The sequence below is a fragment of the Haliotis rubra genome, unplaced genomic scaffold (assembly GCF_003918875.1).
Source record: "Haliotis rubra isolate DU_JTF1 unplaced genomic scaffold, ASM391887v1 Scf85, whole genome shotgun sequence".
Classification (NCBI taxonomy): domain Eukaryota; kingdom Metazoa; phylum Mollusca; class Gastropoda; order Lepetellida; family Haliotidae; genus Haliotis; species Haliotis rubra.
The window spans coordinates 1143033-1159218 of NW_025767579.1; the positions used below are offsets into that span (position 1 = coordinate 1143033).

General features: G+C 37.9%; 1 protein-coding gene across 2 annotated transcripts in view; it reads left to right on the plus strand.

Annotated features, from left to right (window-relative positions):
* Nucleotides 1-1395: 1395 nt before the first annotated feature.
* The window catches only part of LOC124262723 (tetraspanin-13-like), a 31872-nt gene continuing 17081 nt past the window's right edge, over nucleotides 1396-16186 (plus strand). Inside the window, exons 1-5 of one of the 2 annotated variants that reach the window (XM_046697262.1) lie at nucleotides 1396-1525; nucleotides 4383-4550; nucleotides 6977-7195; nucleotides 7912-8082; nucleotides 10830-10935. In XM_046697262.1, coding sequence (XP_046553218.1) covers nucleotides 1463-1525; nucleotides 4383-4550; nucleotides 6977-7195; nucleotides 7912-8082; nucleotides 10830-10904 — 696 coding nt within the window. In that variant the 5' untranslated portion in view covers nucleotides 1396-1462 and the 3' untranslated portion in view covers nucleotides 10905-10935. The remainder of the gene's footprint in view (nucleotides 1526-4382; nucleotides 4551-6976; nucleotides 7196-7911; nucleotides 8083-10829; nucleotides 10936-16186) is intronic. The other variant, XM_046697263.1, reaches the window with a different exon arrangement.

Sequence of the window (16186 nt, forward strand, 5' to 3'; positions counted from 1 at the left end):
GACCCCTTCCATCATATTATGATTTAAACATGTTTTTATTCATGAAGATGAATTGGGATTGGTGAACAAGCATTACTGCTTATATTAACACCGCTCCCATGCAACATATAATACAACATGAAAATGGAAGATTCTGCATCCCCATATTATATTCCGAATATTCCATAAATTCAATTTCTGCAAATATTCAAAGTGATCCAAAGTCATTACCAAAGATTCTGCATCCCCAAACAAAACCTACTACTAGTATTTCTATGGATTGTATAGATTACTCCATTAATTCAAATGTCATATTCTTCATTATTGTGGCACTGGATTGTTGCCTGTAATTGTGTATGTGAATATCTCCCAAAATATTTGTCTTGCATTCCTCGAGCCAATACAATGCATACATACAACAAATAATTTAAAGTAGGCCTATACATACACAATGCCAAGCTAATCACCATATCGATGAATCATAATCAAAGTACACACTATATAATTATCACTCGTGCCACATCATTGATTTCACTAATTTTGGAGGAAGATTTAGAAGTTTTGCGTTGTATGGGACAAATGACTTAGACGTTCTATTCGTAATACATGATTTTGAGAGGGCAGCCAGAAGGAAAACATTCATAACATTCATTTTAAAAGTGTGATGGGTCCGATTTTTTTCTCTCCAGAGCTTTCTTTTTAACTCTTGACTCATACTGAAAAGGAAGAGGTTCGAAAGACAATCGGCAAATTTTGCTGGATATGTTTGCAATTTTGTCAATTTTGTTTTTCTGTGTAAGAGGAAGGTTGTCACACCATGCATAAAAGCATTGATGAGTGTTTGGTAGAATAATGTCAAGACAGTAGTGTCACCATTAAAAGATCGCAATTTTTGCAGAAAGAAAAGCCTCTGTTGCGTTTTCCCATGTACACGATATGAATTTGATTTCCATGAAAGTTTGTTATCAAGGATAGTACCCAGATATTTGCCCTCTTCTACAGTAGATCTACCTCCTGTCCGTCAATACAAACAGGTATCTAAGCGCCGAAAATGTGAAAATAATGTTTAGTGGCTGAATGTATATACTTTTGATGGAAACAAACAATTCCTTTTGAACCGAAAGAAGGCTTCTGAACCTGAGGAAATCTAGACTTCCTTTCTTTAGGGTTATAGCATTGCAGAATGGACTAGGCATCTCGATTTATTCCGAAATGTTCCAGTATTTTCCGTGTTTTAGAAAAATGCGAAACTAAACTGATTTATAATACTATTAAACATCGGTGTCTACGTTATACGGCTAATATGTTATTTTAAAATACAGTAGAAATATTAGGTGTGTATTGTTCTGTCTTAATCGGAGAACTGTATGCTTATTTACGTAACTAACCCTAGCTCTACTCCGCTGTTGTCGTTAATGTTGTGAGCGAGAACTTCGATCAATCGTGTGTACGCGTGCATAAATTTCGCAGTAAGACTGAGAATATGGTGTGTGGCGGATTTACGTGCTCGAAAAATGCACTAGCGGCATTAAATGTTCTTTATATAGTAAGTATTAAATCTCATTTTGTTACGTTTGATAGTTAAGAGACATCTGCGATGTGGATGTGTGGCAGTTTTCACGTTGCTGTTTCGCCATTTAACAAGCATACGACATGTGATCGTTTGTAACCGATGATTAATATTCCGGCACCGGAATCACCTGCTGGGGGATTCTGTGTGACGTGGCTGTTGTACATTTAACCACACTCAACTTTCAAATGCATCATTATCATCACATATATGTAATACGTTATTAAATCTTAAATTAAAAGTATTATTTAGCTGATGAATAACCGGCTTCAAATACCCATTGTTAAAAAAATATTAGATCTTTCGTTAACATGATGGTAAGATCACAACAGCCTATATAACATGACATATTATCTTCAACTATCTATGATAGATGATTCCATTAGATATCTGTATAACATTGATAATGTTCACCTATTGATTATGATGGTCAAAATACGAGGTAGTGCAGAGCTAGAGTTGCCCAACTGTTTTTGTTATCTGTCATATATGAAATTGGACAGATCTTTAAACTGTAAAGCTGTTCTTAATTAAACACTTTTCTCCAACCTTAATACAATTAACCTTTTGTTTAACATTGATCAAAGACATGTTAAGGTGTGACCCCCTAGCAATGGTAGTAGGCAATCACAGCACAACAGTTTCTCCGTCCATCAACATGATCAAAACTCAGTACTATATCCTGCCCAACCATTACTCTGGATGCAGATGGGGCGGTGGGGTAGCCTAATGGTTAAAGCATTGGCTCGTCACGCTGAATACCCGGGTTCGAATCCCCACATGGGCACAATGTGTGAAGCCCATTTCTGGTGTCCCCTGCCGTGATGTTGCTGGAATATTGCTAAAAGTGGTGTTTAACCATACTCACTCACTCACTGGTTTGAGAATTTCGGTAAGACTACAAATATCAGATACCTTCCGCTTTTAAAGCACGCAAGTTTATTTAGGGTTTGGGTTAGGTTTAGGGTTAGGGTGACGTGACACTAAACAATATGGCTGGTAGGTATCTGGTATTCTGTAGGTGTAGCAGAATTTCAAAATTAAATGTAATGCAGGCCATGTAGTTGTAGTGGAAAAGAATTCTGAAAATAATGTCAAGAGACGAGGGCTCTTACATAACATAGTGGGTGAAAATAGTAACAGATTTGATGTAAGTTCCACAATCATGAAATAATTCACCGCAGACACTTTTTCATTCATATTGTGAAACTTCTTTGAGTGGCATTTTAGAAATTCAGAAGTACAATATTGACTCTCCTGCTTGACAACGGGACAAGTATCTGTATCAAAATGTCGCACTCACAAAACAAGAGAAGCCGTTATCAGTAATGTTTGTCTATATTCATACTGTGAAGTTCGAACTATTTTTGCAGTGCTCTTTCTCAGCTTGCTGAAAAGAACTTAAGTCATGTTATAGAAACCCTGTTCAGATAATGTCAAACAAATTTAAGCATGTACTTTGAACCACAGGGACTGTGAAGATAGTGATGGTACATTAGAATAATATTTTCAATAAAGGCTTAACTGCTGAAGAATCCAGTTATGACAATTAAATGGTCCCTCCCTAAAACACTCATGAGATACCTGAATATAATAATATTAATATATAGAGATTTATATAGCGCCAATATCCAGATGTGTCCTGCTCAAAGGCGCTTTCAGATGAGTCTGACAAGGAAAGAGTCACTTGGAAATGTAATATGATTTGAAAAAGAATGTTTTTAACATTCTCTTAAATGTACAGATTTCCTCTGCACTTTTAATGCCCAATGGGATGTTGTTCCAAAGCATAGGACCTGCTTTTGAAAAACATCTGTCTCCTTTATTCAATTTACTCCTTGTGTTGGAAATTATGAACAAGTGACATAGTCTTTTAGTATACCCAGATTTGTCTCCTACTCCTGACAACCAAACCTTGGTCAAATACTACTGTTACAATACCCTAAAATTCACAGATGTTTGAACATGTTTGTCATCAGTTTTGACACCCAATCCTGTAAAATACTTTACAAGCAAGAAATGAAGTTATGACAACACTATGTTTTCAAATCTTAATATGAAATTAGCAACTGTTATGCAACAGGTTTTCACAGCTAATATGTGAGTTATTGAGAGGCTCAATATGTGAATTGTGAACGCCAGTTTAGACGTAAATACAACAAGAAGTTGAAACCTTTGCATGCAAACAAACTTAATGATGGTAATAGAGGATGTATGTTTAACATATTAAAGCTACACTTTCCGATTCATTGTAAAGATCATTCCTACATGACACATGGCCTAGTTAGTGACCTGGTTTGGTCACCAGCAACCCATGCGTTTATATGGTGACAGAGGAATGGCCCTAGGGATGTCAACAATCATTGTCAATCTTGGTGCAAACATGGGTCAGGGTTCATGGAGTGAAGTGACCAACACTCAGCACCCTCAAAACAAGTGTATATGATATTCTAAACAAACTGTTGTATGAAAGAACTCTCTTTAAACATGTGTAAAGGCTTTTTGACAGTGACCATGGTGACCAACTAGAGGCAATCACTTCACATAAGATCAAAATGAATAAGAAACATGTAATGTTCTTGATCTTGCTTTCTCCCTACTAATCATGTTGACAATTGATTGTCTGTTCAACTTAAATAAAAATCATTTAAAATCACCTTTATCTCCAGGGTTAGAAATTGAATGGAGTCCACAAGCACGTTTTAGTAGTCCTTCCTGGAATTTAGTTATTTCGCTAGCTGATGGTGATGTTGGTTGTATCTACTTTGTTAATTATCATCCTTAATATTTGCTTATACAAACATGTAATTAATATTTGCTTCTTTAATTTCAGCTTATCTCCTTCATCCTAATTGGTGTAGCTGCCTATGGGCGTGTAGCTGCCATAGTTACAAGCCTCACTTTGGTGGGTAGCTTGATAACATGTGGGGTTGTGCTGTTCTTCATATCGCTGATTGGTCTCATCGGAGCTGTCAAACATCACCAAGTTATGCTGTTTTTTGTATCCTTTGCAACCGATAGTTCCATGAGAATGTGTGAACAGTATTCAGTTTTTATTGTAATGTAAGATTTGTCCGTGAGTGAAGATATTGGGGAGGGGACCTATGATCATGGTTTCCAATCCCACTTTGCCTTGATGCTATTTCTAGGTTTGTTGCACCATACCCATACACTCACTTACTCACAGAGAGAGGATTAGTTCAATTTGTAACTTTGTCATTGGTGGGCCATATAATGTCCATTTACTTCAGGGCATTGTTCATACTGTCATCCTCTGGTTCACCACATTGGCATTCACGTCCCATGTATGATACGAAGATAGGGTGCATCAACAGATACAGCAAAACCCGGATAAGTAAAACTCCAAGGGACCATGGCAAAAGTTGCTACTTATCCATATTGCCACTTATCCATCCAAGCAAGTTGTATCACATTTCCAAGTAAAGTAAATAGACATCGCATCCCCATTGTATCAGGGCAACCTGACCCGTTTATCAGGACCATTCATTAATTTATATGCAGATCAAAATAAAATAAAATAAATAGATCAATACAAATTTGATTCATTTTAATATCAACATTCATCATTAAAAAACATTTCATATACATGTACATGTAATATCACCCGTTAAGTTACCTTAGTAACCCTGTTCCGCCTAGAGTATCAGATATCGTTGGTTATAATCTGCGCGGTGATTCAAACCTTCAGACTATAATTAGTATAAAATGTAAATCTGTAAATTATGCAAGGTCCTTCCTTCCAGATACTGTTAAATTATGGAATTCATTACCAGCTGAACATAGAGAATAACCGTGCCTATCGAGATTCAAAAGTGTGCTTTTAAATGATTCTAATATCTACAGTCATATTGACTTAAATTTCGGTAGCAGATTTTGTCAATCATACACTCTCATCTCCGACTTGAATGTAGTGACCTTAATGCGCACAAATATGAAAGATTTATATCTCCAACATCATCTTGCTCTTGTGGTCACAACTATGAAGACTCTGCTCATTAATTCTTCTCATGTACTCTTTACAACGATATACGTCAAATTATGTATTTTTATACTAAAGGATTTGACCTAAAATCAATTTTGTTTGGAAACCAAAGCTGTTCCTCGATAGTAAACAAAGATCTTTTAATTTCAGTGCACTCATTTATAAATTTAACAGGCAGATTTGATCCAAAATAATTTCTTCATATGACATATACTGTTTAACAATGATTGGCGTTATTTCTCGTTTTTGCAACATTTATATATCATTCACATTGTACATTCATCATGACATGTTTACTCTTCCTTTAATTGTATCCCGGAGTGGTATTCATATAAGCTTATGCTTGTTTACCAGCCCTGTTACGTTCTTTGGAAATAAATATGTTTAAATCATATCACCCGTTATGATTTCATGAATTTGAACAGCAAATCAGCAATCTGTCGTTTCACTATCGGGTTATACTAAAAGTTTCACAAGAATATCACACGGAAAATGAGTCAACTAAAAGAAGTCTGTCAAAATGTAACTAAAGATTGTGATTTTGTGCATGTTATATAGCAGTGTGATAAATCCTATTTCGTATAAAAACCCTACTCCACGATTTTGGTAAAAACTCAAGAGATGTGATCAATGGCGGCTCTCTGTTTGAACTTGCCCCTCTACTCAGATCCACTATATCGAGTCTATGGCCACTTGACACCGATTAGGATTAATTATGACAATAAACAACCTGCAGGAAGAGACTAATTAGTCGGCTCGTTAACAACCCAAGTGGCTGATGCCAGGTGAGATACGTTAATTACTGCTGAATGAATCCACAAACTTTGGTCCGAGTATTGCCACTTATTCGATGTCATTTCTGTTGTAAAATGTCTGAAGGGACCGCAGAGAAAGGTTTACTTAAACGGAATTGCCACTTATTCGATTTTACTTATCCAATATGAAATAATGATAAATAATGACGGCTATTGCCGGGACCGGAGAAGGTTTACTTATCAGGGGTTGCCACTTATCAGTAGTTTACTTATCAGGGTTTCATTGTATTTTCAAATCTTTTCGTGTTTTTATTCAAGGTGTTCCAGTGATCAGATGCACTTTGCAGGGTAACACCAGTTTTATTGATTGGAGATCATGATTCTCAAACAGATCAACATAGGCATTTTGTTTGAAGCATGTGCTAGTCAAATCGTGATTAATCATAGCAAGGGAGATACCAGGGACATGACTCGTAATAGCCACTGGTGACTGGTGAAATTCCAGGCAAGCTTGGCAAGGCACAAACCGAACTTACACTGTCAGTTATCTCCCTTGCTTCTGGAAGATGTGTTAAACAGTAATCGTTCTCAGTCATGCATCCAGTAATGTACAGAAAGGGCTGATATGTCAGTGACTGTAGTAAATGTTCCAACCTTAACAGTGCCCAGTACATGATCATTCTGTTTGTGCTGTTTTTGATCCAGTTTGCCCTAGCCTGTGCTTGTCTTGCTGTAAACACAGAGCAGAAGGAGAACATAGCAAAACAGGGCTGGATGATGGCCAGTGACAGTACACGGGAAGATGTACAAAGAAATTTCAACTGCTGTGGTTATACAAATCAACAACTGAATTCCACGGATCGCCTAGGTTTCCCATCTTGCAAGACTGTAAGTTTGATTGTTAGAGCTTTTAAAGAGATTATTTATTACTGTCCTATAAAGGTACCATCTGACAGTGACATGAGAGGTTTTCAGTACTGAGACCTGCATCTCAAGCCAATGGTGTTAGTGTTCATTTGACATGTTGGACATGGAATGCCCTATAGGATGGGGGACTTTATTATAATTTGTTAAAACTGATACCAACCTTTATATTTATTATCATAATGACAGACCTATTTCAGAAGCAAACTAGCGACTAAACTCACTAGATTCGAACTCCGGGCATGTCATATGCAGCTTCTGTTGACCAGCCATACTTCTCATGCATAATGGACTCAGCCCATGGTCAATGATCAAAGCCTGACAGGACACAGTCACAGACTTGTCCACACTCCAGCGTAGTGATGACTTAGCATAACATAGTGTTACATGTTTTAGGATTTTTTCTCTGTGGAACTAAACCATTCTATCAAAGATGTTTAATTAGATGTATAGACTCGTCAAAAATAAAAGGGTTAAGAAATATGTACATTATATTGAATGGACTGTGCAAAATGTGACGAATCGTCACATCTTTCTGGCCAGTGGCAGAGGTACTATGCTGGCTGGCCGCATGGAACTCTGGGTAGGAGAGTGAATCTTGTCAGTATATGTCACCATGGTGATATAAGGTCTGTGTCTGTGCCACCACTGACCTAAACATTGCTTTTGTGTTCTTCCAGAGCGCATGCTGTAGCAGTCCAGAACATTCTGAAGCCTTCTGTTGCACAGGGAAGTCAAGTAACTCCAGCACCACTTGTCCCTGTGACTCCTGTTTTGACAAGCTTCAGGATAAAATATACTCTGCCTTCACTATGACTGGAGGAGTGGGCTTGTTTTTCAGCTTTACAGAGGTAAGCAGTGAGCATTGGTGATGGTGTTAGGTGCTGCCTTCAGTTGTGGGTTTTCATAATACCAAACTCTGCCTCAGCTTCCCAAGGCAAGGGAGATAACTGCGTAATCACCTTTGCCAAACTAGGTTTGAATTATAGAGTGATATTTTGGCTGGACAAACAAGTCTATGCATAGTCCAATCAAAATTGTGTTACAAAATTCAAAATAAGCAAGCCGACTACCATGGAGATCAGCAGAGCATGTGTACCTTCACATTTTCCTAGTCTTTTCATGGTTTTTATCAGGGTGCTCAAATGATTTGTTACTAACATGATAAAGATCTTGAATACCGGTCAGATTGTTATGACTGGAATCCACCAGTATTTGTTTAAGCAAATGCAAGTTATATGAAATTAGAGTCTAACTGGTGTTGGTCAATAGACATAATAGCCATTGGTGGTGCTACAATTGAGCACAGTATGGTTCAGCAAGGCTGGAAACTTCTAGTCTGTTAACTCCCTTGCCTCACGAAGATGAAGTCTACCTGGTTAAACAGTCTGGTGCTCAGTTCAAGTCAAGGTTTAGATGTGACTATGAGTGCTGTGTGTGTGTGTGTGAAACTCCCGTATTGTCTCTATTTAATTGAGTAGTGTTCTTTCTTGTGTTTAGCATGTATAGTGTACACTGGAGTATACTGCACAAACCCATGTTTTGTAGAAGTTTTGGAAACTATTTCCTATATTGTGGGCAGTCAACCATTGACCATTCATTGCATCATATTAGGTGAACAAAGGAGAGATAACACACTTGATCACTGAAAATGTGAAATTTGCGATAAAACATCTCTAGTCTTCAAGTTACTATTTCAAAGATATTTACTATATGCTGGAATTGTCTTACATACAGAAATTATAATCACCATCTGTAATTGTCTCGTAAGTTGGAAACAGCGGTGAACACATTTTCTCCTCGGTACGTCCATGATTCAGTAGAGTAATTCCAGTATCTTAAGACTTAACAAGAATATTAATGCAATGACTGGACAAAAAATTGCATCTAAAACTATTAACTGCCAAGTTGATATGATGTTATCTATTTTGAATAAGAAGAAAAACACAAAACAAACTTGCTATCATAGTACTGTTTGTACCATCCGTTAGTGGTGTCCTTTGGGTTGCCTCCCTTTGATGCTGATCTGGAATTGTGTTAGGCAAACTTGCATGTTTATTGTTTAGGGGCATTGTAAATGTGTCAGATTACTCAAATATTAAACTATCAAATGGTACAATTGAAACATTCACAATCTGATTCATAGCTTAATAAAATGTCAAATGTTCTACAGAAATTAGTAATTTCAGTGAAGTTTTGTAGGTCTGAAAAGACTGTAAGTCTGATGTACATTCAAACCTCATTGCGTTGAACTAGGTTGTATTGAATTCGCAGTTGTATTGAACTCATCTTCCAGTCCCTTCAAATTCCTAATATGTGTATTGTCATATATGCCTGGATCTGTTGAATCAGATGTATGAAATTGTTGGATGTTTTGAACTGTTTAAGAAATACCAGGTATCCAAATTTAGCATAAAGTTCCTTGATGATTCAAGTTCCAAACAAACAATAGCATCCACACACCCACACTCTTCAAAATTTCAACTTCATCTCATTTCACGTACCTTTGACTGTCCTCTCTGTGATTTCTGAAAATTCTGTTTGATGATTGTCTTGAACCCTGGGTAACTCTATTCATAACTATACATGTAACTTATTTTAACCCCAACTCATACTAAACTATACTAACAAACTAAACTCTCACAGTGATAGTATTTAAATGCAAGGTGCTTTCCTGGCTAAAACAAAAATTATGCTTTCAAAACTGCTCCAGATTACCTGCCTATTTGCATAAAATACTCAGATGAAATCACCATCACTTGATATATTTTTAGTCCTTTCAATATAGATACATTTGAATAATTTGATAGAACAGTGCTGGGAAAAATAACCCTGCAAGCCTTTTCAGCTTGCGTACTTGTCATTACAGATATGTCCTCTTACTGACTATCCAGGCATCATGTAGTCATGAGCTTTCGCTCAGTCAGATACCATAGGAAGGACACTTGTTTCGTATAATTCGTATGTAATGGTTCTCGTGTAGTATTCTCTATTTACTGCAGTGTTCAACATCCAGCTTATTGTAACCTAACTGTACAGCTGCTGCAGCAGCACACCAACATACAGTAAAGAAAAGTTACCTAAAACAGCATAGATGAAAGAAAGGGCATCAGTTTACAAAACTGAATAGACTGGACCCAGTGAATGAAATGTAGAGAAAACTATCAATAACCTCAATAATAAAAATAATATCAAATAAATATGTTTTAGTTAAAAAGATTGATCAGGAGCACTGTAACAGCTGATCTTAACATGCTTACTCACCTTAATTATTGTAGTGTAAAGCCTTACCCAGGCCCCGTGGGGTGGGAGTTTCTGGGTTAGGTCCCCAGCAACCTGTGCTTGTCTAAAGAGGCGACTGAATGAATGGGGAGGCTAGAGTCAGTGACTTAGTTGAATACAAGCTGTAGTACCCTTGTGGCAAAAGATGATGCTGTATTTCAATCACAGGCTTGTCTGATCCATGCTATATTACTATGTGCAGGCCGCTACCACGTAGCTGGAATATTGCTGAGAGCGGTGGTTAACGTCAAACAAACAAGAGACATCCTAGTACTAACATATACTAACAAACTAGTCTGCTTTGCCTCATTTTCAGATTCTTGGCGTATGGATCACAGTGCGATATCGCAATCAGAAAGATCCTCGAGCTAACCCTAGCGCCTTTCTGTAACCTAGTTTTAGAGGCTAGACTGATTTAAATGGTAATGGTATGCCCCTTCGTGACAGCATGTTACTGTAGGTGCTGGGCTTGCTTCTGTTCCTGTTCCAGATATGTGCACCTTCTTTCAGTCACCTTTTCTATATCTGTTTGTTGCCTAAAAGGCTAAAGGTAAATGTTGTGATTTGATTTCAGGGTTTTCAGATGTAAGTTCAAAAGAAAATGTGATTTTTATTTGTTTGTTTTAATCAGGTTGAGATTCGCTACAAATTATTTATAGGTGGTTGATAAGGAAATCACATGAGTACTTTTGTTGTGCTTATCACTCTTGTAGTATAATAATTTACAAACAGAAATTGGTGCAAGTGCAAAGCAATGTCCTGTGTTTTAGGTATCCTTGGGCCGGGAGATCTGTTTCTTTGCAGTGTGCTTCTATAATATATCTTGGGGGTGGTGGGGTAGCCTAGTGGTTAAATCATTTGCTCGTCACGCCGAAGACCTGAGTTCAATTCTCCACATGGGTACAATGTGTGAAGCCCATTTCCGGTGTACCCCACCATGATATTGTTAAACTCACTCACTATAATATAAGTCAAATGAGTGCATAAGTTTTCCCTGCATGTATTGTAAGTAACTAAGTTTCTATGACAAAAATTGGCTTGGATTAATAAAACTAGGTCCACTATTTGTCAGAAATGGAGGAACAGTACTCCTGTGCGCTACAGTACTGACAGTTGATGTTGTGTCAAGCATGCAGCTTGTGGCTATTTTCCAAACTTATAAGATAGTATTAGAATTGGGTTTAATACTAAAATAGCATTTTGCAAGATCTTGTATGTATTATAATGAAAGGAATTGACAACATGACACAGGTTTTGGATTATGAAGTTTGGTATTGTAGAAAATCATTTGTGTACGTTGTGATGCATGGCTAGGAACTGTTTCTCTTTGACTAGATTATCTTTTGTGATCTATTAACAGCAAGATCTTTCATATCATACTTTGCATTACAAATACATATAGAGGTGAAGTTGTGTCCTTTTCATATCTCAATGGAATCATGAACATGATGAACAGAAGATTGGGAAAACAAGACTTGAACCAATCTGTAAGGAGCTATATAGATGTATCATGTAGATTTTGAACTGATTTGTTATCTGGTGAAAGGCAAAAAAATGGTCCTGCACCAAGTGTAGAATGGACCAGCTGACATGATTTAGAAAACACAAGCAGAACAAGGAGGATTAAACTTGAGTTGGTCCAGTTTTTCAGCCTTGTTCAAAGTCTTGGAGACAAAATTAAATAAACTTATGTTATATACAGGAACATCCAACAGAAAATTGATCAAATCATGGAAACCCGTGCTGGCACGTGTCTCAAGTGCAGTAATTTTGGGTGTGTTAATTAGACCCAGATTTAGATTATGGTGCACACTATAGAATATGTTATCCAGTGTGTGGTAGGTGAGGCTAACAACTGACTTCTGGACTGACTAAATGTAGTGTCTGGTTGTGACAGATAGCTGAAAAAACTCACACCTATGGTCTCTTACAGTGATGTTGTTAATACTAGGAGGAGAATTAAACATTGCTCTCTCACTCACTTTGGAAACAGAACAATCTGAGACTTTTTGTCTGTGTGTTCCTGTTGGGGTGACAGATACTAACAGTATTGGACTCTGGTTAGCCTGTTGTCAGATTTACATTAAAGACTGCAAGTAAAGAACTAATATGTACTCACTCAACTATTTTTCATTGCATGCCATCAAGTTGCCATAATTTCTAGCTTCCAAAGCAATGTAGATCTTACTTAACTCTTTATTTTGATGTGTTGTTTTGCTTTGACTATTTAACCCTTGCACTGTTTTTAAAGCTAACTACCTATATCCATTCAAAACAGTCCTGTTTTGTTCCATTAGCCATGGTAATTTGAGTTAAGAAATCAACAAAAATATGCATGCAGTGACAGCCATTATGTATGATGTATAACTTTGGTAATGTTTTTCAGTTTGTTTTTCTGTTTCTTCTATCATGTTTGTTTCTGCTTTGTTTTCCTCTTCGTTGTACATGTAATAAATGGTAATAAATATTTCATTGGTATGTATGCACTATGTTTTTTCCACCAATACATTGGACCTAGATGCTGTGATGCTGTCTATAACTCATGTTTGTCCTTCGTTAGTGCATGACGTTTGTGTAAATTTACCTTTCCTGACATTGAAAGGATGTGAAGAGCAAATGTTACGAAGCCAGGTTCATGTTTCAAATCATATGTTAAGTGAGAAACAATGTTTCTGACATGTATTAAATTAAGTCTTTTGGAGCTGTGCTGTCTCTGAATTCATTGATAAATGTAGTGACTCTGTTGTGACATATTGGCCAAATGTATTCACAGGCGGTGGAAGAATGTTGTGTATACTTACCAATCAAGTAGTGATGTGGCATCATTCATTCAGACAGATATAGTGAATAGTATATCTGTGTCTCCATCTATCTGTTGTAATTCTTTTTGTTTCAAGTTCATCTTTACACTGATAATATGTTTGTAATATTTGTCACAACACTTTAGTATATACCTGTCTCTCGTAGCATATGTGTGCATCTGCTAACTTAGATTTGTTAGATTTTCTTTGGTTTTTGTCATTTTCATAATTTTCTTTGAATCAACTTAGCCTTTGATGCAGATGTAAATAGATTTCATACTAAATCGGAACTAAGGAATTTATTGAATATGTCTTAGGCCTGATCTTGCTGATAAGGTTATTTCATAACATCATTTTTATTTTATTTTTCAAAATGTTTTATGCTGTTTCCAGAAATTTCTCCCAACCATTTCATGTCTCCACCATGTTAGCACACAACCTTGTGATGTATAATCCCCTGACGACTGGGTTTCATCTGTGTTAGACCTCCTGTACCTGTGGGTCTGGTGTGTGTTACTTACCTGCAGTGTATGCTGTCAGTGTCCTCGCTACGTGTGGTTCACGGTTTCAGCTGGTGCAGGGACATAGGCCCCAAGGTGATCTTCACCACAGAGTCCCTTGTGGTTTCTTTCAAAGGCACAATGCTGAGTATGGGCAGCTCATGTGTGATCCATGGGAAGACCATGACTTGGCTGTGTGACATCACCATGGCAATATAAAGCAATGCTCATACTATCATCCACTAGCATATTCCTGCCTACTGATTATCTCATTGGGTAATTCTGCCTGGTCACATATAATCAATGTTCCAGAGTTAACACCTATTTTAAAGTGATTGTGAACAGATTTGTGTATTGTAAATAGCTGTGGAGATGTACATGCTAATCATGACTTCAATACCATATTCACTGTAATAAGTGTTCCTGTAAGTGGTTCCTGACTAACTTCAATTTCAGTCTGTAAGTGATTGCAATAAACATGATAAACATCTGGGTATCTAGACGGGAACATGACAATTCATAATTTTTCCTTATCCTGACTCATGCTTAATTGCTTGTCTTCTTCCTCTTGCGAACATAGTGGAACACTTGTATCTCCTTATTGAAGCTCCCTTCAATAAAGCGTACGTAAAATCACTAATCACTACTCACCAAGAGTTGTCCCTCCTTCCGTTTTGGCGGGAACTGGTGCCACCGTTCCCCCACATGCTTCACTCTCTCCTTCTTCGCCCTGTGAGCAGGTTGTGAGAGCGCCTGTGTCTCCTTACGGCACTATATCCTTTGATTATTTAGTTAGTTACCTCTATAAGTTCTTTATAGAGGTTTAGCTAGTATCCTTCATCAATATGATTTGATATTTATTCGTATTTATCACTGTTTATTCACGGTGTATTCCGTGTTTGTTCAGTAGTTTACGTTCATGAAAATCTGTTCCGTATGTAAGTTACGTTTCTCTGCTGCTGACCCACACCTAATATGCCCTAGCTGCACGGTACCATGTTCTTTCAGCTCACGCTGCAATTATTGCAAGCATTTATCAACTTGTGCATTTAATAAATATCTTCTTTGCGTCCTGAGACATGCCGCAGATAGGTCGCGAAGGATTGATCCAGTCATGGATAATTCAGCAGAGTCCCTCACCAGTCAACTGCTGTCGGACGACCCCCTACTGTCTGGTGTTCCGCTGGAGTTTCCCTCGGAGGAGAGGCGTGGGATGAAGTCCGCCACCTCCAAGAAGAGACCTGCATCTCCAGACATCCCGTCGTCGCAGTCCAAGACTCGGAGGTCGTCAACCACCCAGCGCAAACTTCGCACCCCCAGGGCAGCGTCCACCACCAAGGGGAAGTCAGCGCAGACTACTAGAACTTTCTCGGCCGAGATTGTTCCCATCGCAGAACAGGGCCTGTGTGATGATCAGCCGATCATCATCCCAGAGGTTCATCACAAGAAACGACCGGTCTCAGCTACGGTGACAACAGATGCTCAACAAGATCATTGAACTTTACTAGATCTCTGCTTTCAACTGTTGACCCTTTATGCAGCAGTTCTCCCAGCAGATCCCAAGACTTCTGACTCAGCCAGCAGGATGTCGGAAATTCCTCGCGAGAGAATGAGATTTGATGAGGGACTCAGATGAACCTCTGAAGACTAGAAGCGAATAAAATTGATATTTTATACTTATCCTGACTCATGAGGTAAGCCCTCCCAACCTCCCCACAAGACACTTTGGATTTCCCTGCAAATTCAAGTGTCGGGCTCATATTCAGGAGAGAGTGAAGCATGTGGGGGAACAGTGGCGCCAGTTCCCGCCAAAACGGAAGGAGGGACAACTCTTGGTGAGTAGTGATTAGTGATTTTACATTGAAGGGAGCTTCAATAGGAGATACAAGTGTTTCCACTATGTTCGCAAGAAGAAGAAGACAAGCAATTAAGCATGAGTCAGGATAAGTATAAAATATCAATTTTATTCAGAAAATTACATTATTGTTATGTATATTACAAATCTGATTATTGTAAACTTTGTAAACACACCAATGTTGAAAGGTAATGTCACTATGTAGTAGCTGGAATTGATAATTGTTATAGTTTCCTGGAGGTTTGAACTAAGTTAGTTCTCTACTCCTCGATGTGTAACAACCAGTTTAACCCCTGTATAGTTCATTCTCGTGTCAATATTCCTAGCACCGCAAGCTCTTATTACAGTGTAGACCCGTGAAGGTCCGGGTTAGAATATTGATCTTCAGTAACCCAAACTTGTCGTAAGAGGCGACTAACAGGATCGGGTGGTCAGGCTCACTGACTTGGTTGACATGTCATCGGTTCCCAATTGCACAGATCAATGCTCATGTTGTTGATACTGGATTGTCTGGTCA